The 20378-nt window shown below is 58.4% G+C and overlaps 2 protein-coding genes across 5 annotated transcripts; both read left to right on the plus strand.

Annotated features, from left to right (window-relative positions):
* The first annotated feature begins 616 nt into the window (after positions 1–616).
* Positions 617–6747, plus strand: RABGGTA (Rab geranylgeranyltransferase subunit alpha). 3 transcript variants are annotated; one of them, XM_059058462.2, is made up of 17 exons: positions 617–724; positions 1039–1093; positions 1276–1386; positions 1765–1889; positions 2082–2269; positions 2529–2732; positions 3045–3128; positions 3217–3299; positions 3389–3490; positions 3593–3698; positions 3792–3843; positions 4016–4104; positions 4250–4338; positions 4431–4547; positions 5396–5509; positions 5776–5863; positions 6531–6747. In XM_059058462.2, exons 2-17 carry the CDS (start codon positions 1091–1093, stop codon positions 6677–6679), a joined length of 1704 nt encoding a protein of 567 aa, XP_058914445.1. In that variant the 5' UTR covers positions 617–724; positions 1039–1090; the 3' UTR covers positions 6680–6747. The 3 variants fall into 3 exon arrangements, 2 of the variants coding, with proteins under 2 accessions (XP_058914445.1, XP_066884755.1); XR_010839610.1 differs by having other exon boundaries at positions 645–724; positions 5396–5678; XM_067028654.1 differs by having other exon boundaries at positions 676–890.
* A 64-nt stretch (positions 6748–6811) lies between these two features.
* Positions 6812–19525, plus strand: TGM1 (transglutaminase 1). Of its 2 annotated transcripts, none has more exons than XM_067028653.1 (15): positions 6812–6823; positions 9896–10180; positions 10330–10518; positions 11505–11753; positions 12149–12267; positions 12375–12482; positions 12912–13086; positions 13472–13610; positions 13737–13840; positions 16219–16307; positions 16822–16975; positions 17083–17364; positions 17509–17669; positions 18003–18139; positions 19134–19525. In XM_067028653.1, the coding sequence occupies exons 2-15, from the start codon at positions 9898–9900 to the stop codon at positions 19357–19359; spliced, it is 2415 nt and encodes an 804-aa protein (XP_066884754.1). In that variant the 5' UTR covers positions 6812–6823; positions 9896–9897; the 3' UTR covers positions 19360–19525. The 2 variants fall into 2 exon arrangements, with proteins under 2 accessions (XP_066884754.1, XP_058914426.2); XM_059058443.2 differs by lacking the exon at positions 6812–6823 and adding an exon at positions 9029–9274.
* The last annotated feature ends 853 nt before the right edge of the window (positions 19526–20378 follow it).

The following is a 20378-nucleotide window of genomic DNA, read 5'->3' on the forward strand; positions in this document are numbered from 1 at the left end:
TGGATGAAGTCACCCAGCCAAAGTGTGGGCCAGAAGATCTGTGGGCCCAGGACAGAGCTCTGGAGAGCTCCAACTCCAAGCAGTTGAAGGCCTGGATTTGTGAACATTCTCCCAAGGGAGCAGTGCGTGACGTGGAAAGGAGTGAGGAAAGGGCCCTGGATATCACCAACATTTAGGGGAAGAGAAGGTGAACAGATGAGAAGAAAGCAGCAAAAGTGCAGGAGAAGCCAGGACAGGGTGTCAAGTCGAGGGAAGTCAGTAGCATCAAATGCTGCAGAGGTCAATGGAGATAGGGAGAGGAAACTCCATCAGTTAGATTTAGCAACTAAGAGGTGGCGAGTGCGGCCAGAGAGAGGTTAGTGGAGCGCTGAGAGGGTGGGCTTCCGGCTGTGGGGGAAACCTTTTCAAATGAAACGCAGTTTGAGTAGGTGGCTGGAATTGCACCCCGCGCGTCTTTCCCGCGCGCGCCACAGTCACGCGTGCACACTCTTACACACCAGAGGGCTAACAGGGACTTGGCGTTCCCAGACAGGGGTAGCAGAGATCCCGATCCTGCGCAGGCACCTCCGGAGCCCGCCAGCTCTGCAGCGAGCCCCTCCCCAGGCCTTCAGAGGGCGCTGCGTCTCGGAGAGCCGGGGCGTGACGCCGCTCTAGCTAGCGCTAGCGCTCGGGCTCGGTGGTGGGCGCCGCAGCTCCGCGTCCCGCACGCCTCCTCCCAGCACAGGTGGGTCCGTCGGCAGGGGCCAGCAGTGCCTGGGACCCGTGGGGCGGGCGGGTAGCGACATCCTCTGGGCGCGGAGTAGTCCCCATCACCTAAGTGCTCCAGCTCGGGCCCGGCTTAGGCGGATCGGTCTGTGGACAGGGCTGCACGTGTGCAAGTCCCATTCCGGGTGGGTGCCTTCTGGACGTGCAGTGTCTGTCCCAGAACCCCTTAACACCCCAGGGGTCTCCGCCCCGGCTTGCCCGCGGCTTCCTGGGGACATCTAGGGACGGGGCTACCAGGGGCGGGGCTCCCATGATTGACATGTCTTTCCTCAGGTTTCACGGGCACCACTTGACCCCTCCCCAGCCCTGAATCTGAGCCAGCACCATGGTGAGAACTCTGAGCCCAGCCCCTCACTTCCGCATGCCCATGCCCTTGCCCTTGCCCTTGCCCCTGTCCCGCGTGGCCTTGCCTCCGTTGCGCGATATAAACCTGGGGCTCAGCAGTGGGGGTTCCGGTGGGTATGCCCCTGCAAGGCAGCCTGCACTTTTGCAACCCGCCCATCCCTATAGCACGGGCGCCTGAAGGTGAAAACATCGGAAGAGCAAGCGGAAGCCAAAAGGCTAGAGCGGGAACAGAAGCTGAAGCTATACCAGTCAGCCACCGAGACTGTCTTCCAGAAGGTGGGGCCCTCAGAGGTCGTCCCCTCCCACAGTGGCTCCCTTAGTATAGCACTGAGGCCAAGAACTGCGCCTTAGAGTCAGGCTGCTTGGATCCATATCTGCATTCTATCAGGTACTAGCTGTGTGTCCTTGGGCAAGTTACTGAATCACTTTGGACCTCAGTTTGCCCATCTGTAAAATGGGCCTAACAATTGCACTTACTGCATAAGGCTGTTGTGAAAATTAAATGAGAGAATACATGTAAACCCATAAAGTGCTTTGTATAGTACCTATAGTATAGTATGGCATTCACAGAACAGTCGGTAGTTGTATTTATGTTATTAGCCCTGTAGCAGGAGAAAGATATGATCTCTCTGACCCTGCTATCTACCTTCTCAGCGCCAGGCTGGAGAGCTGGATGAATCAGTGCTGGAACTGACAAGCCAGATTCTGGGAGCCAACCCTGACTTTGCCACCCTCTGGAATTGTCGCCGAGAGGTGCTCCAGCGGCTGGAGGTCCAAAAGTGCGTAGGGGTTCAGAGCCCCGGAAAGATGGCCCTGGCTCTGCCCCTGCCCTGCCTGGGTCCAGGGCTGGAGGAAGAGTGGGGCAGCCAGGGGCATAGGCAGAGGGCAGTGGAGGGCTGGGTGCAGAAAGACAGGGGTGAGCTGAGGTTGGGTGTTGGAGGGCCCTGACCCCCATTCCCCTCTGGGTGCAGGTCCCCTGAGGAGTTGGCCGCTCTAGTGAAGGCAGAACTGGGCTTCCTGGAGAGCTGTCTGAGGGTGAACCCCAAGTCTTACGGTACCTGGCACCACCGCTGCTGGCTGCTGGGCCGCCTGCCAGAGCCCAACTGGGCCCGGGAGCTGGAGTTGTGTGCCCGCTTCCTCGAGGTTGATGAGCGGAACTGTACGTGCCTGCAGATTCTGTCCCTACAGCCCTCACCTGCCCCACATTCTGGTACTAGGACCTCAGTAAGGCCCAGAGTGGGGAGGGATGGCCAGGATGGGCCCACTGAGCTGATGGCAAAAGGGATGATGGAGCCAAATGTATCCTCCATGGAGTGCAGAGAGGTGTTTCTCAGGATCTCCGAGGGAACTCCAGGGGTACCAGCCAGGGAGATTCTCTTGCCCTGCTTCTGAGATGTGCTCTCTGCCCTTCCTCCCAGTTCACTGCTGGGACTACCGGCGGTTTGTGGCTGCACAGGCAGCTGTGCCCCCTGCAGAGGAGCTAGCCTTCACTGACAGCCTCATCACCCGAAACTTCTCCAACTATTCCTCCTGGCATTACCGCTCCTGCCTCTTGCCCCAGCTGCATCCCCAGCCAGATTCTGGACCCCAGGGGCGCCTCCCTGAGGATGTGCTGCTCAAAGGTAAGCAGAGTCAGGGGGTGCTGGGGAGGACTCTACAGAGCCACCCTTCCAACCCTGATGCCTAGGCCTGTTCCTGAACCTGCCACTCGGGAACTTGCCTGGCTCTGGGGGTGCATAAGATCCAGCCCCTGGCTGCAGGGAGCCCAAGTGTCCAATGGGGAAGATAAAACTGAAATGCGCAGCCCCTGGGCAAGGCCAGCCTATAGGTGAAACTGCAGGCTGGAGGAACTCCAAGGTGAGGGTGGGATGTTGAGGCGGCCAGGAGCCAAGCAGGGTCCTAACCACAACCCCATGCCTCCTTGGCCCCTGCAGAGCTGGAGCTGGTGCAGAACGCCTTCTTCACTGACCCCAATGATCAGAGCGCCTGGTTCTACCATCGTTGGCTCCTGGGACGAGGTGAGCAGTGGGGGAGAAAGCTGGGTGATTAGGGCTTAGAAGGAATGGAAGAATATTTCAGGAGACCTGAGGCTGTGTCTTCCCCCAGCGGATCCTCAGGATGCCCTGCACTGCCTGCACGTGAGCCGGGATGAGGCCTGTCTGACTGTCTCCTTCTCTCGGCCCCTCCTAGTGAGTCCTGCAGCTTTTGCCGGAGAGCATCATGGATTGTGGGCCTGGTGCCATTGGAGTGACGGGTCTCTCTTTGTCCCCCGTGCCAGGTGGGCTCCAGGACGGAGACCTTGCTGCTCATGGTGGACGAGTCACCCCTGACCGTGGCGTGGAGGACCCCAGATGGCAGGAACCGGCCTAGCCACGTCTGGGTATCCCAGGATTGGTGGGCGGAGTGGAGGCTGGGGTAGGGCTGGGCTGGGACTGTCGGGAAAGTGGTGCAGCCGGGCTTTTTCTTAACCCTGTGCTCCCAGCTCTGTGACCTGCCCGCCACCTCTCTCAACGACCAGTTGCCCCAACATACATTTCGTGTCATTTGGACAGCAGGCGATGCCCAGAAGGAGTGTGTGCTCTTAAAAGGTGACACAGCCCGCACCTCCCCGCTTGGCGGCAGCCCTCATCCTTCTCTTCCTGTCATGGATGTCCCCTCCTACCACCTGCTCTTTCTCACAGGCCGCCGAGAGGGCTGGTGCCGGGACTCCGCCACGGATGAACAGCTCTTCAGGTGATGATGACAGGGAAGCACACAGACAAGGATGGGGGCTCTGGACTCTGCGCATCAGGCAGCTGGGCAGGAGGCTGGGGGCTTAAGCAGTTGATCTTAGACTGGATACTGGGGCTGACTAGTACCCCAGGGCTGGGGCATCATCCCCTCCCCCAACCCTGGCCACCCTCAGGTGTGAGCTGTCGGTGGAGAAGTCCACGGTGCTACAGTCCGAGCTTGAATGCTGTAAGGAGCTGCAGGAGCTGGAGCCTGAGAATAAATGTGAGGCCCGATTCCCTGAGCTCCCGCTTCCCTGAGGAGGCCCCTTTCTAGGGGTGGCCCCTTGGGGAGAGCGGGAAGGGTCTCCAGAGGATGGGAGCAGAGGAGGATCCAGGAGAGACCATCCTCTTCCCTGCCCTCTCCCCAGGGTGCCTGCTCACCATCATCTTGCTGATGCGGGCGCTGGACCCCCTGCAGTATGAAAAGGAGACGCTGCAGTACTTCAAGACCCTCAAGGCAAGTCGGGTCCATGGGAACTGGCGAGGGGGAGGCCCAGCGGGCAGGAGGAGGGCAGCTGACATGCATTCTCTGCCCCTTCTCCCTGCCAGGCCGTGGACCCTATGCGGGCAGCATACCTGGACGACCTGCGAAGCAAGTTCCTGCTGGAGAACAGTGTGCTCAAGATGGAGTACGCGGAGGTGCGCGTGCTGCACCTTGGTCACAAGGTAGGGACTGCACACGCGCCTTCCCGGCCTTCGCCCTGCTAGCTGGCCTCCCTCTTCCTCATGACCGGGCCGGCTTTTTTTGTTTGTTTGTCTTTTTGCGGTACGTGGGCCTCTCATTTCTGTGGCCTCTCACGTTGAGGAGCACAGGCTCCAGGCGCACAGGCTCAGCGGCCATGGCTCACGGGCCCAGCCGCTCCGCGGCATGTGGGATCCTCCCGGACCGGGGCATGAACCCGCGTCCCCTGCATCGGCAGGCGGACTCTCAACCACTGCGCCACCAGGGAAGCCCCTGGCCGGCTTTTATATCTGCTCCCCGGGCCTCAGCCGAGACACTCACCATGCCCCCGGCTTTCCTTCAGTCTCACGTGCCTTTCTGGACATTTCTTCCTCAGCTCATTCCCATGCTTCTCTCCCTGGAGCAGGCCCCAACGAATAGTTTCCAGAGCTTTCTGACAAACCCTCCAGGCTCTCTTTTCCCCCTGTAGTCCTTCCCAATCAATCTCCCCAACACATCACTGCTGCCCACCTTCGCTCCCGCCAGCCGATCCCAAACTCAACAGGCCCGCTCCCACCAGTGTCTGTGTTTATCTCAGCACCCTCCTCCATCCCCCGTACCTGCCCCACTCCTACCATTGCACTGGCCACCCAGCCCCAGGGCTCAGGTCTCTCCCATGCCCTTGACATGGAGCATGTACTGCCAGGGGTGGCGAGGTAAGCATCCCAGCTGCTCCCTCTTCTCAGCTGGGCTCCCCAAGGACCTGTGTGGGGCACACAGGGCAAGCGTCTAAGAAACGATGGCTGAGGACTTTCCCCCAGGTCTCGCTGGGTATCTCACCCCCCCTCCTCAGGATCTGACGGTGCTCTGCCATCTGGAGCAGCTGCTGTTGATCACTCACCTTGACCTGTCGCACAATCGTCTCCGAGCCCTGCCCCCTGCCCTGGCTGCCCTGCGCTGCCTCGAGGTAAAGCACTCACTCTTCTGTCACCGTCCTGGGTGGTCCTTTTCCCCTTCCTCCACCTCAGAAGTCTGCCCACCCTACAAAGAGATGCCCAGGTCCTCCCAGACCCCACAGGTGACCCCTACCTTCTCCTCTGTCACCCAGCCTGACCCCAGGAGGCCTTCCACGCACTGTAAGCTGATCACCCTGGGCTCCCCAGTTGCTTGTACCAATCCCAGGCTGACAGCTGCCTTCCCTGCCTCATCTTCCCTGCCCTCTCTGCTCCCCAGGTGCTGCAGGCCAATGACAACACTATCGAGTCCCTGGACGGTGTCACTAACCTGCCCCGGCTGCAGGAGCTCTTTCTGTGCAACAACCGTATCCTTCCTTCTGGGTGCCTTTCAGACAGCAGGTAGTGCGAGGTGCCACACCAGGAAGGGACAGACAGCAAGCAGAGTGGTGTGCCTCTGGACATGGAGAGGGGGCTCTGGCTGTCTAAGCTGAGGAGAGAGGGTAGCCTGGCGCTGTATGAGGCTATCATTGACTTGTACTGGTAGAGTTTTGCAGGATGGAAGTAAGTGACTTCCTCAAGCCAGAGTCCACAAACCAGCAGCCTACAGATATTCTTGGGTAGCGCATCATGTTTTTACAATTAGGAAGTTTCATATTTTTTAAAAATCTAGAATTCTGGTTCTTCTTTAAAAAATGGAAGTTAAAGCAACCTTTAGCCTGCATTCCCACTTGGCAACCCTTGGCCATTGGTGGATCATGCGTGCCTCTGCATCCGGGGCTAGCTTTCACCTTGGCCATAGTCTCCACTGCTCCTTCTGGGACTGTATCCAGTCAGCCCCCTGTGCTTCCTGCCTGGCCCCCGGGGGCTGGTGTTTGCGGTCTAGAGCCTTACACCCTCCGGGGAAGCGGACAAGGTGCCCACCAAGCAGGCTGCTGGGCAGCAGTCCCTGTTCTTGAGGGAAAGCAGTGATGGGTGCACAGGAGCAGGTGGATATGGAGGAACCTGCCGAGCTTTCCTTGACTCCTGCCCAAGGCCTCCAGCAGCCTGCAGTGCTGCAGCCTCTTGCCTCCTGCCCCAGGCTGGTCCTCCTCAACCTGCAGGGCAACCCCCTGTGCCAAGCAGTGGGTGTCTCGGAGCATCTGGCCGAGCTGCTGCCTTCAGTTCGCAGCAGCCTCACCTAAGAGACTCTGCCCCCTCCCCCTGCCCTTTAACTTATTGGAACTGAATAAACAGTGAAGAGGCCCCCAAAGGTTGCTAAGCTGCCGCTGCCACCATCATTACTACTGCTACCTATCCTGAAAAAGAAAGGGAGAGAGTGAGGCTGTGTCAGTTCACCCCCTCTACTTTCGTTTTATGCTCAGTCCTGCTGTTCCCTGTCATGGAGAACCAAAGCCTCAGTATCTGGGGCAGAATCAGGGCAACGGCTGGATTTGAATCTACATTCCAGTTTGGGGCTGGGCTGGGTCTAAGTTCCAGGCTGGAATCAAATTTGAGTTCATGTTCTGGTTGGGGCTGGACCACAAAGCAGCTGGAAGTCTCTCTAACTGAAAGGCTCGTAGAAGTCTCTCCCGTGACCTGTGCCCCTTCTAGATGCCCTGTCTGCCCTGGCTCTCCCTCACCACAGCTGAGAAAGCTCTTCCCAGGAGGAGTAGGCCAGGGCACCCTGGCTCCCCTCTCTTACAGCCAACACTGTCAGTCCCCATGAGTAGCATCCTCTGGATAAAGAGCCCTTGGAAATCCTTGATTCCATTTGATCCTCACAAGCTCTCAGGGCTGAGATGATTAGGCCCATAGTACTGATGAGGAAACTGATGTTAAGATGCACCCAAGGTTGCTGAGCTCAAGCGCTGGAGCCAGAGCTGTCTCTGCAACTTGGTCTGGGATTCCAGATTCATGTTCTTGCTTCTGGATTGGGCAGAGCCTGGCTCCAGCTCCCGATGTACCGAGACAGTGTCTTTTCCCATGGTCCCCCCTCCAACACACATACACATACCTTGTCCTGACTTTGAAAGCCCTGAGGCACTTGAGCCTCCCCGGAGGGAGGAAGGGGAGTGTCTCAGGGATGAGGGCACTGAGTCAAACCTGGCTGGGTGGGGAAAGAGAAAGATTGAAACAAGAGGGAGAGAATGTGACAAGGCATTTTCCTGGTTCCCTTAGGATCTACCTGGACCCACATGTGCTCAAACACAACCAGACTCTCAGGGCCCTGCCCCTCCCATATCCATAGTGATACACACACAGCCCCTCCTTGAAGCCCTTTGGCTGACCTGCCTCACAACTGCCTGGAATTTTGATTTCTGCTAGTGCATCCTCTGAGTGTGCTGGAGGATGTGGGGACTTAGACCTGGACAGGAAAAGGTCACAGGGATGTGGAGGGCTCTGTGCCCGGTCCTGGAGCCTCTGTCCCTACTCCCCAAGCCACCTCCCTGCCTGATGCATCACCAAACTCAGCCTCTCCTCCAGTCAGTTTCCTTGTGTCCCCTTTCCCACCCTGTTTTCACTGTCTTGTGTTCAGTGTCCCATGGACAGAGCTGGGACAACAGCGAGATGGAGGGAAGAGACCCCAGGAACAGGGTCCCAGCCTTCCGGAAGATGTCTGACCTCCTCTTTGCCCTGGGATTCTCTTGGTGGCCTCCTGGCGTTTCTCCCAGTGTCAGGGTGAAGTTGGGATAGGTGCCTGGAGCCGTTTGGTCAGGATTTCCAGGAAGAATTCCAGGTTGGAGAGCCCTAGCCTCCAGCTCACCAGACATTCATCTCAGTGAGAGAAGGGGGTACTCTGCAGCCCGGGGAGCGGGGGCCTTCATTCCCACATGAGCCTCGGAGCAAAGACCTCAGCCTCCTCCAAACCCCTAGGTTTGGGGGGTGGGGGGTGGCGGTTAGAAAACAAGAGATTGCTTCTACTCTGACCCCCCTAATCCCCAACCTGGAGGGACACAGGAAGCAGGGGGCAGCTCACTCATGCTGGGGCCTGGGGCCTAGCTAGAGGAAGAAGGAGGGACAGACAGATGGATGGTTGGGGCTGGCTGGTGGAGCCAGTCGGAGGGCTTGGCTGCTGATGTCACCAGTGTGTACCAGCTTGGGATGCTGGAACCTCCCCGGGCAGGACGAGTCCCAGAGCCAGGCCGGTGGGCAGTTTCACAGGGACAGAGGCGGGCAGCCTGAGCTTGGGAAGAGCAAGTCTGCTGGATAGAGGTGTGGGTGGACCCTCCCTGCCCCATCATGCTAGAGAAACTTCCCACACTACAGGGACGATTCTTTCCCCCTCACGCGCACATGGACATCCACCAAGCCAGGTGCCCCATCCAGAAAGCTGCTCACGGACCCCTCCCAGCAAATGACACTTGTCGCAACTTCCTTCACCGAGGAGAAGGTGCTTCTGATGCACCCAGTTTGGCAGGAGTCAGCATCCCTCGGACGGGGTGATCTCATCAAAGCCTTCCAACTTCAGCCCTGACAGACCACGCCCCCGCCCCCTCCCCAGCCCGGGCCCAATCCCGCCTCCAGTCGGTTCCTGGTTTCGTGAAAGGGGAAACAGGTTGCGGCCTAGTCTCATTTCTCACCCCTACCTCGGAAACTGTCCCCAGAGGCTGGGCTTCCTCCCTCGAGGATGGAGCAACCTCCCTTCCCCTTCTTCCCAGAAGCCTGGCCCCGCCCTCCCCCCCTCATACATAAACCACTTACCGGCCCGCCCCACGCTTTCCACTCGTGCGAGCGGCGTCAGTCCCATCCCATCAGTCCTGACTTGTTCCGCCCAGAGATGCCAGCACCTTCATCAGGTGAGGCCCCGGCCAGCTGTGGCGCGAGCCAGCCCGAGCCTGTCGGTCCCAGTGTGGCTGCTCCCCACACACCGAGACTGCACCTGGGAAGCCCGGCTCGGGGGCACCTCTGCCCCCGCCCCGCCCCTCTGGGCAGCTCCGCGTGGGTGTTTGACCCACCGTGGGGAATGTCACTTGCCTGTGTAATGCAAGGAGCCTTGGGTGGGGGATTCCTCCTAAGAAATGGGTCCTTGGGGCAGGCAGCTCTGGATCTCTAGACTGAGGAGCTGGCAGGTGGAGGGAACAGGCCCGGGGTGGTCTGTGCCGGCTGCACCTTGAGGGTGTGACAGTGTCATTTCCTGGGAGTGGTGTTGGCGGATGTCCCTGTGCAGGTGAAAGGGGAAAGACTCGTCTCTGAATGTAGGAAGTTTCTCTAGGTGAGTCTGAAAGGAGTCTTTGGGGAAGGTCTCTGGGTGGTTCTGAGGGAATCTCACAGAGTCGAGATCAGATCATCTCAGTCATCTGGCTGGGACTGAATCAGCTCTCTGGATGGAGGGTTTCCAGGTGAGCTGACTGGGGCTTGCTGTAGGGGTAAAGGAGGTCTGTGTGAGTGATCAGAGCCTCCCTGCCTTGTCCACACAGGCATGACGACGGGCAGTCCTCGTTCGGATGTGGGCCGCTGGGGCGGGAACCCCTGGCAGCCCCCCATGACACCTTCTCCAGAGCCGGAGCCAGAGCCAGACAGACATGCTCGCCAAAGGCGCCTCCCCTTCTGGGCTCGCTGCTGTGGCTGCTGCTCATGCCAGAATACAATAGATGACGACCGGAGGCCTGAGCCCCGTGGAGACTCCAGCTCCAGGGGTCGAAGACCCGACACCCGGGACCCGAGCAGCACTGTGAACACAGCTAGAGATGGCACCATCCGAGGTGAGGCCCACCTGTCCATGTTATCTGAGAGCCAAAATGCTTTAATGGGCCTGAGACTCATTCTGGCGTCCTCTGTGGGCCTGGGAGGCTAATGATGCAGGGCCGGACTCCCCAAGGGGCTTCACTGAACCTGAGCTCTGGCCTTGCAGAGGGAATGCTGGTGGTGACTGGTGTGGATCTGCTGAGTTCACCCTCGGACCAGAATCGCCAAGAGCACCACACGGATGAGTTCGAGTACAAGGAGCTGATTATCCGCCGTGGGCAGCCTTTCCACATGGTCCTCTTCCTGTCTCGTCCCTATGAGTCGTCCGATCATGTCACCCTGGAACTGTTCATTGGTCGGTGGAGCCCGCAGTGGGAGGGGTGAAGGCCCTGGGCAGGGTGGAGTGGGGGTAGGGGGCTGCCTAGCAGGGCTCCCCGCCCTGGTATTAAGGTCAAAGGGGCATCTTTGGGCTCCTCACTCACCCCACTCCTCGCCCCTGCCAGATAAGGCAGGTGCAAGCATGTCCCCAGGGGTGCCTCAGGGAAGGTCTTGGTGTCCCTGTTTTCCTAAGCTCACCCTCTTCAAGCCTCCAGGGGCATCTGTCTCAAAACTATTTTTCTTCAGGTGCTTGGTACAGCATCCCCTTCAGTGTTGCTGCCTCTGTGTGTCTTTCTTTCTGGGTCTGCCCTCCTTCCTCAGGGTGTGGCTCCACACTCTGTCCCACTGTGTCTCTCGGTCTCTCTGTCCCCATGACCCAGGGCAGGTGCCTCCCTCATTGCATTGCTTGGTGGCTACTGACTGCCTAGGCTGGTGCTTACGCTGCTGCAGGGGGCCGGGGACCCCTCATACCCTTTGATTAGGGCCTAGCCTTGCCCACCCCAGCCTGTAATTTCCCAGGTACCCCCACCACCTCCAGCAAGGATGCCCTGGGCTCTGGAAGCTGCAGCCCCAGGGAGCAGGCAGGGTTGACCTTCAGGATATGAACTCTGCCCTTTCACAGGGAGCAGGGGCAACTGGACCCAGACAGGGTGGCTCTGCTCCTCTAGCCCAGGTGCTGGAACAGTCAGGCAGGGAGAGCGTGACGGTGACATGGTCTCTTCTAGTCACCTCTGAGTTAAGTGTCGAGGGAACAGGTTTGGGATGTTGGACTGGATCTCTGCCCTGACATGTGGGCAAACACTGGGTGGGGACAGAGCTGCTCTCAGATGGACCCAGGCGATGGTCCAACTCAGGGATACACTGGCTCATACACTTTCTGGGTGGGGCTGGGAGAAGTCCAAAGCACCATCCCCCCACCTTCAGATAGGCTGCAGCAGCTAATCAATGCTTCCCCCACTCCAGGAAACAACCCTGAGGTGGGCAAGGGCACCCACGTGATCATCCCAGTGGGCCAGGGAGCCAGTAGAGGCTGGAACGCCCAGGTGACCAACTCCGGCGAGAAGAATCTGAAACTAAAGGTCCACTCCCCGCCCAATGCCATCATCGGCAAGTTTCAGTTCACAGTCCGCACACGCTCAGAAGCTGGAGAGTTCCAGTTGCCCTTTGACCCCTGCAATGAGATCTACATCCTCTTCAATCCCTGGTGCCCAGGTGAGCCTGCTGGTATCAGAAGCAAGGCATGGACAGGAGGGGAGGGCAGGTCAGGGCTTCCTTTCCTAGGATCTGGCTACATGCCTGGGTACCTAGCCCTAGGAGAAGCCAGCCTCCCATTGTCCAGGTGAGGGGACCTAGATCCAGGACCTAGAGAGGTGACCAGCCCTAGGTCACACAGGCTCACCTCTCCTGGGGAAGGGCCCTGGTTACAGCCACCCTCCTCTCATTATCTCTGTCATGCTCACTGCATCCTTCCTGGGAGCAGTGCTGTCAGGCTAGAGGCGTTCCTGCTCTTCCTCTGCGGTCATGAGTCCTGCAGAATCAGCCCAGGGGCAGGTGGGACCCAGGGAGAGGGCTGGAGGGGACCAGGCATATATGCTTTGGGAACACAGAGGACGACGTGTTTGTGGACCGTGAGGACTGGCGGCAGGAGTACGTGCTTAATGAGTGTGGGAGAATTTACTATGGGACCGAAACACAGATTGGCGAGCGGACCTGGAACTACGGCCAGGTACGGCTGGCTGGGGCCTCGTGCACTCAGGGGCACTAGAGGCAGGTGGGACGGGGTAGGGGAGCAGGTGCTGGCCTAGGGGTCACCTCTGCCCTTCCTCTCTCCAGTTTGACCACGGGGTGCTGGATGCCTGCCTGTACATCCTGAACCGGCGGGGCATGCCATACGGAGGCCGCAGTAACCCCATCAGTGTCTGCCGGGTGGTCTCTGCCATGGTGAGCACCTCGCGTCTCTGAGCCCTACCGTGCGTCTGCCCTCTCCTCCCCTGCTCCACCCCACGCTCTGACCCTTCTTGATTCTGTCCCTGCTCTTGCAAAGGGTACTGCAGGAAGTGGTCTCACTCCTCTTCCCTCCCTCGCCTGTCCCCCAACCCTCCCCTTCCTGGCTCCCATTCCAGCTCTTGTGTAATGTAGGGCCAAACCCCAAACTTGGCACACCCAGCATTCACATTCCTGTGTCAGGCCAGGACAGGGGTGGAGTGGGCAGAGAGCTCTGGGAGTGGTGAGAGGGGCTCAGGCTGCTACTGGACCCTGAAGCCTTTAGAGGTGAGGGATGGTTGCAGGGTCAGAGGCTGGGCCGGGGGCCACACGGCAGGCCCTGAGCCTCTCCCCCAACTCTGCCCCACCCCGTCCTGTCCTGGGCAGGTGAACTCCTTGGATGACGGTGGCATCCTGATTGGGAACTGGTCTGGAGAATATTCCCACGGCACGAATCCATCAGCGTGGGTGGGCAGCGTGGAGATTCTACTCAGCTACCTACGCACCGGCTTCTCTGTTCCTTATGGCCAGTGCTGGGTTTTCGCCGGTGTGACCACTACAGGTAGTGGAGGGTCGGGACAGGAGTGGCCTGGGCCCTACCGGGAAGCCAGGCTCCGCCTTCACGAGCCCAGCCCAGCTGTGGCTACAGTGTAGGAGCAGGCCACAGGCCGGGTGGCTGGTAGGCTGACCTTAATTAAAATTAATTAGTGTTAACAACTGAGAGGGGCCTAAAGGAGAGGAGGGAGAAGGGACAGTTAGGGACAAGGCAAGGCCGGTGGCCTGGATTCCCCTAACCCCCAACACTCCCTGGCTCAGTGCCCTCCTGACCCTAGTGACCCCTGACCCAGTTGCCCCTGTCCCCTTGCTACTCCTGACCTCATGCCTCACCTGCCCCCCACCCCTGCCCTGGCCCCGGGCCCTGAACCCCAACCCTGGTTTCCCCACAGTGCTGCGCTGCCTGGGCGTGGCCACCCGTACCATCACCAACTTCAATTCCGCGCATGACACAGACACGTCCCTCACCACGGACATCTACTTTGACGAGAACATGAAGCCACTCGAGCACCTGAACCATGATTCTGTCTGGTAAGGCTGGGGCTGGCCTGCCCTTCCCTGGTGAGGACTGGTGACCCGAGGCCTGGGGGCCAGGGGATGCCGGGGAGGCCCTGGGGGGTGGGCAGCTCACGGAGCCCTCCGACCATGTCCATCCAGGAACTTCCACGTGTGGAACGACTGTTGGATGAAGAGGCCGGATCTGCCCCCAGGCTTCGATGGATGGCAGGTTGTGGATGCCACACCCCAGGAGACCAGCAGTGGTGAGGCGGGGCCCTGCCTGGCTCCTGAACCCCACTTGGGGTCCCTCCCTGTCTCCCCAGTCAGGGTAACAAACTCCAGCTTCCTGGACGGGGCCTTAGAGTGGGGTCCTTTAACCCCACAGTTCTTCAAACAGACTCATCAGGGCAAATCACCATGTGGCCCTTCATTTATTTTTACCTTTCTGCATAACTATTTGCCTAAATTTTATTTATTTGTAATGATTATTACACTCAGATGGCTCAAAAGTCCAAGGATTTGAGAGAATTCAGTGAGAGGTTTCCCTCCCCTGACAAATCCACTATTCCCACTTGCTTTTTTATTTACATATCCTGGAGATAATTAATTGAAGGACCCTTTTATTTATATATATTCTTTTAAAGTTTAAAAAGTCATTATTTTAAGTAAAACATTCTTGGAAGGAAAAATAAGGATAGAATTGTATATAGCATAAAGTATACAATTCCCTATCCTCTCTCAGGTGGTTTGTTTCGTTTTGTTTCAAGGAAATTTCTATATCCTACTCCAGACCTGATATGTTGGACCTTCAGGGAATAGATTCTAGGAATCTGTTTTGTTTTTGTTTTGTTTTTTTGTGGTACGCGGGCCTCTCACTGTTGTGGCCTCTCCCGTTGTGGAGCACAGGCTCCGGATGCGCAGGCTCAGGTGGCCATGGCTCACAGACCCAGCCGCTCCGCGGCATGTGGGATCTTCCCGGACCGGGGCACGAACCCGCGTCCCCTGCATCGGCAGGTGGATTCTCAACCACTGCGCCACCAGGGAAGCCCGGAATCTGTATTTTTGAAAGTTCTCCTGGTGACGTTGCAGATTAGCTGGGTGTGGGAGTTCCTCTAGGGCACGGAGCCTTAGGTCAGCAGCAGAGCAGACCCAGCCCCTGACTTCCTTTCAACACATATTCTCACTTTTACCAAGTTCCTCTCATATCTGTTCCACTGCTCCACTGAGTTATACGTACAGTATGAAAAAAATCAGGGTTCAAAAAAAAAAAATCAGGGTTCAGATAGGTTCAAAGAAGAAAACGGCTTCTGTAACCCAGTCCAGCCTAAGAAGTAATCACTGACGACATAACCTACTAGTCTCTTTTCCACAATGCACGTTTCTGCAAAAATTAGACCTTCTGTGCTGTTCTCAGACAGGTCCCACACACACTTCCCATCTTAATACTCTGGCCCCAGGCAACCCCACCTGCCCCTCCGGTTGCCTCTCCCCCCAACCCCTGCCACCTCTCCCTTCCTCACCCTGGGTCAGATAGCCTTCCCCTAGCCTACATTCCTCCTCTGGTCTCTGGCCAGACCCCTCCCCCTCAGTCATCTCTGTGAATGGTGCCCCCTGAGTTGTGCAACCCCAGTGATGCCTGCGACACTGGAACAGCCTGCAGGACACCGGGAGATCTGAGTTCTGGTCCCCAGTCTGGGAAGTGGTGGGCTGGGCGGCAGCCAGGGGCTCTGAGACCAGCCAGACCCGGGCTTGATTCTAGCTTGATCACTTCTTAGATATGTCATCTTGGGCAAGTTCCTTGTACCTTCGGGCTTTGGTGTTCTTGTTTGTAATGTGTGGATGATATATACCATACAGGGTGGTTGGGAGGGTCTAATGAGAAGTCATAGTAGACTAAGCAGCATGGCTGGAGCTTAGTAGCTACTCAGTTAAGTATTAGCTCCTTCCTTCTCTCTGTATCCAACTGTCTTGGGAGATCCTGGCATCTACTTTGCCTCACTGAGCCTGTCTCCCCATGTGTAAAAGGAGACCATCGTGCGAGATGTTTTCTAAGATTCTCTCCTGTTGGATGGCCCTCACTTCCTGTTCTGTGTCCTCTCCTGCCAAGCCTCCTCCCTATCAACCCATCTCTTCCAGAAAACCCTCCCGAGCACACTGAGGACAGACTCTGTTTCCCACCAGCTCCCCTCTCACCTCCCCACAGAGAGGACACAGTAGGCTGCAGAGCTGAAGCGTTGTTCTGGATCTTTCTGGAATGGTGACTGTGATGTCATTGCTCTCCCAGCTGGCAAGCAGAGCCACGGTGGGCTCTGGGTTTGTCTTGATGTAGGATGGCTCTTGACCTCAGCGGGTTACAGACAGCTGACGTGCAGCTTCAGCCGGTAGAGGAAGTATGCCAGCAATTTGGTTAGCAAGGCAGGCCTGTCCCCACGGTTGTCCCTGTCCCCCTATCCCCCACCAGTGACTGAGGCCAAATAGAACGTGCGTGCTCCTTTGTTTAATCTCCCTGAGTTGGACTGGTGGGAGTTAACCCAAGGCAGTGGGCGCTGGGCCTGGATGGGTGGGCCCAGGATCTGGCGGGGGGGGGGTCCCCCTCAGCCTCCTTGGATCTCTCACCCTCATGCTACCCTCACTCCCCTAGGCATCTTCTGCTGTGGCCCCTGCTCTGTGCAGTCCGTCAAGAACGGCCTGGTCTACATGAAGTATGACACGCCCTTCATTTTTGCTGAGGTGAGGCCTATGTGCCCGGTGCCTTTGTGGGCAGCCTGAGGAGACCAGGGCACTGGCGTCGGCCCTGGGTTCTCTGGTCCTCCTGACCTCACCACCGACCGACTAGCTGTGTGACCTTGAGCAAGACACTCATTCTATGATTCTTAGTTTCCCCAACTGTTAAAAGGGGGATAATAATGGCTGCCATGCTTCCTGTGCTCAGGATCAAAAGAAATAATGGGTATGAAGCTGCTCTATAAGTCGTAGAGTCAGCGAACGAGCATAAGGGATTACTGTTATTAATGTTCAATGCATTGTAAGGAGCCTCCCAGACCAGTTTCTTCCCCACTCTCTGGCCTTGTCTGGCTCAGCTTGGAAAGTCTCCCGGTTTGGCTCTTCCAGGAAGCTCCCAACCTTTGGATCTAGCCCTCCATGCAGCTCCTAGGATCCAGAGAAGGCAGCTGGGGGTCAGGCCCACCCTCAGACCCTCTGGCTCACTCACTCCCGGCTCACACCCCACACACGCCCCAAACAGGTGAACAGTGACAAGATCTACTGGCAGCGGCAAGGTGACGGCAGCTTCAAGATCGTGTACGTGGAGGAGAAAGCCATCGGCTCGCTCGTCGTCACGAAAGCCGTCGGCTCCAACATGCGGGAAGAGGTCACCCACACCTATAAGCACCCGGAAGGTACCAGCCCCCCAACCTGGCCAGCTCTGACCACGCCAAAGGTTCCCACCAAGTACTCGCCAATGCCAGCAGCAGTGGTAAGCTCACCATTGACCCTCAACCCCCAGGCTCAGAAGCAGAGCGGAAGGCAGTGGAGACCGCAGCCGCCCACGGCAGCAAACCCAACGTGTACGGCAACCAGGATTCGGCTGAGGATGTGACCCTGCAGGTGGAGGTGCAGGACGCAGTGATGGGGCAGGACCTGACCATCTGCGTGGTGCTGACCAACTGCAGCAGCAGCCCCCGGACTGTGAAGCTGCACCTCTACCTCTCCGTTACCTTCTATACCGGCGTCTCTGGGTCTGTCTTCAAGGAGAGCAAGAAGGAAGTGGTGCTGGCACCAGGGGCCTGTAAGCGCTCCTTCCCCAGCCCTGCCCCCTTTCCCCCCCACCCCCCACCCCACGGCTGGGCACCCCAGGGCTGGGGACATGGAGACCCCAGGATACCGGGTCTGGGGAAGCTGGCCTCAGCGACACCATGCCTCTTCCCCCCAGCGGAGCGCACAGCCATGCCCGTGGCCTACAAGGAGTACCAGGTCCACCTCGTGGACCAGGGGGCCATGCTGCTCAACGTCTCGGGCCACGTCAAGGAGAATAGGCAGGTGCTGGCCAAGCAGCACACCTTCCGTCTGCGCACCCCAGACCTCTCCCTCAAGGTAGAGCAGCTGGCTGGGGCAGGGGGAAATCGGAGGGCCAGGGGAGGGGGCACTGGACCAGGAGCCGTGGCAGGAGGAGGTTGGGGACTGGCTCTGGGCTCTTGGGCTTCGGTTTCCTCCTCTGGAAAATCAGATCTCATTTCCCTGATTCTGTGGTGGCTGCAGCTGGAGAGCAGGTTGGAGTTTCCTGTCTGGCTTTGGGAGAGCCCTCTCTGGGGGGAAGAAACGTGGGGTGAGGGCGGTCTTGATTCGAAGGAGCTCTCCCTCTCTGGGGCAGCGTCTGGTCCCGTGAGTTTGGCCAGGGGCTCTGATGGGGGCCTCTTTCTCTCTCAGTTACTGCGAGCAGCCGTGGTTGGCCAGGAGTGCGAGGTCCAGATTGTCTTCCAGAACCCCCTGCCTGTCACTCTCACCAACGTCATCTTCCGGCTCGAGGGTTCCGGGTTGCAGAGACCCAAGGCCCTCAACGCTGGGTGAGTCCGGCCCCTCCTCCTTCCCCTGCCGCTGCCCTTGCCTGCCTTCTGGCAGCGTGGGTCCCAGCTTTGCTTCCTCTCTCGGTCAGGACGGTTAAGGTCTGCCACTTGGGGCCCGCCAGCAGCACCTCCTGACTCAGTTCAGCCCACCTGGCACTGAAAAGGCCTGCTGTGGGCAGTGCTCCGTGGTGTCCCCGCCCTGCCTCACCGGCTCATTAGGGAGCTAAAACCTCACAGAGGAATCACTAGCAACTCGTCACTACTGTCGCCCAGCACTCAGGAGTTGAGCAGACACTCTCAGGAATATAAGTTCATTTGGAGCCCACAGAAACCCCTTAAAGTACATTAGAGAGCATCACCTGGGCCGTGTGCTCCAGGGCAAGTGACTGATCTCCTCTGTGCCTCAGTTTTCTCACCTGTAAAATAGGCATAACGATAAGCCTGGCTCTGAGGATCAGAGGAGACGCTGCCCGTAAAGCACTCAGCATGGTGTTTGGCACAGCATTAGTGTTCTGTTGGTAGCTGTCCCCCCCTTTACAGATGGGGCAGCTGGTGGCCGCATCTCACAGGGTCTCACAGCTCCTAAGGGGCAGGCTCTGCCCCATCCGCTTTGGTGAGAGCACAGGCTCTCAAGCTTGCTGCTGGCGTGGTGGCATGAGGGCCGAGCAGCAGTTCCGAAGGCGAGAGCCCTGTGCCTCGGGCCGCCACCCAGCCTGCCGGGGCCTGATCCCGAGCCACGTGAGGCTCTGGCCAGGAGATTGCTAGCTCCAGCAGCTGGGTGGGTGGCCACTGATCTAGCCTTGCAGAGGTGGCCTTGGGGTTCAGGCTTTGTTCCTATCAGTAGGTTAGGTCTTGGGTTTGGAGATTCCAGCTGAGTCCAGAAATGCCTGAAGGTCTCCACCTGCTGCCCCTTCCTGCCTGCCCGCCCCATCAGCCCTTACTCCCCACTCCACCCTCGGTCACCCCGGGCCCATGATCCTGTCTCTGCCCACAGGGACATTGAGGGCAACAAGAGAGTGACACTGTGCCAGACGTTCGTGCCTATGAAACCAGGCTCCCGCCAGCTCATCGCCAGCTTGGACAGCCCACAGCTCTCCCAGGTGCATGGGGTCATCCAGGTGGATGTGGCCCCGGCCGCTGGTGGCAGTGGCTTCTCAGATACTAGAGGCAGCAGTCGCTCAGGGGAGACCATCCCTATTGCATCTCGAGGTGGAGCTTAGCCCTGGACCAGGAGCCATGGGAGTGGAGTCAGATGAGCAAGGGCACTGCCTCAAGACAGGGGCCTGCTGCAGAGCGGTCCCCCAGGGCCTCAGGTGGGGAGACCGGGGCGTCTGGGGAGGAACCGATCTCATTCGCACAGATGCTAATAAACTGTTTATCAATGAAGCTGCCGTTCTGTCTATCTGTCAGTCTATGCCGAGCCAAGGAGCCCCATGGCCTATCCTGAGGATGCCCTTGGCATTTCTGACGCCCCTAGCTCTGAGAAGCATGGCTGGCACATCAGCAGTGGTACCACTCAGCAGCTCTTGAGATGGGGCCGCTTGGCGTCAAGACAGCCTCCAGCGCTTACCTGCCCAGTCTTTTTTTTTTTTTTTTTTTTTTTGCGGTACGCGGGCCTCTCACCGCTGTGGCCTCTCCCGTTGCGGAGCACAGGCTCCGGACGCACAGGCTCAGCAGCCATGGCTCACGGGCCCAGCCGCTCCGCGGCATGTGGGATCCTCCCGGACCGGGGCACAAACCCGCATCCCCTGCATCAGCAGGCGGACTTTCAACCACTGTGCCACCAGGGAAGCCCCAACCTGCCCAGTCTTCACCTGCTGACCAAAGCCCTCGGAAGCTCCCTGGGCTCAGTGGCACTGTCCCCTCCACAGCACCCACTGTGGGAAAGAAGAACCTAAAGTCCATTCTGTAGGCACATGTTTGAGGTAGAAATAGGCTGGAGTTCTCTCTGAGCAGCAGAAGCCACTTTCTAATATTGATCTTCAAATATCCTTGTCTAAGGATTTTCACAAAAGTAATACGTGTTCAGGGTTGAGCATTAAGAAGATACAGAAAGGGCTTCCCTGGTGGCGCAGTGGTTGAGAATCCGCCTGCAGATGCAGGGGACGCGGGTTCGTGCCCCGGTCCAGGAAGATCCCACATGCCGCGGAGCGGCTGGGCCCGTGAGCCATGGCCGCTGAGCCTGCGCGTCCGGAGCCTGTGCTCCGCAACGGGAGAGGCCACAGCAGTGAGAAGCCCG

This window comes from Kogia breviceps, chromosome 3, assembly GCF_026419965.1.
Source record: "Kogia breviceps isolate mKogBre1 chromosome 3, mKogBre1 haplotype 1, whole genome shotgun sequence".
In the NCBI taxonomy this organism is placed as follows: domain Eukaryota; kingdom Metazoa; phylum Chordata; class Mammalia; order Artiodactyla; family Physeteridae; genus Kogia; species Kogia breviceps.

Excerpts from the sequence above, each read along its gene's own strand:
- RABGGTA (XM_059058462.2), top strand. Across the intron at positions 2,733-3,044 it reads TGAGGATGTGCTGCTCAAAG|AGCTGGAGCTGGTGCAGAAC; the intron begins GTAAGCAGAGTC and ends TGGCCCCTGCAG. Across the intron at positions 3,491-3,592 it reads ACCGGCCTAGCCACGTCTGG|CTCTGTGACCTGCCCGCCAC; the intron begins GTATCCCAGGAT and ends CTGTGCTCCCAG.
- TGM1 (XM_059058443.2), top strand. The coding sequence starts at position 9,106 with ATGGAGCAACCTCCCTTCCCCTTCTTCCCAGAAGCCTGGCCCCGCCCT. Across the intron at positions 13,841-16,218 it reads ACCCCAGGAGACCAGCAGTG|GCATCTTCTGCTGTGGCCCC; the intron begins GTGAGGCGGGGC and ends TCACTCCCCTAG. Across the intron at positions 18,140-19,133 it reads CCCAAGGCCCTCAACGCTGG|GGACATTGAGGGCAACAAGA; the intron begins GTGAGTCCGGCC and ends CTCTGCCCACAG.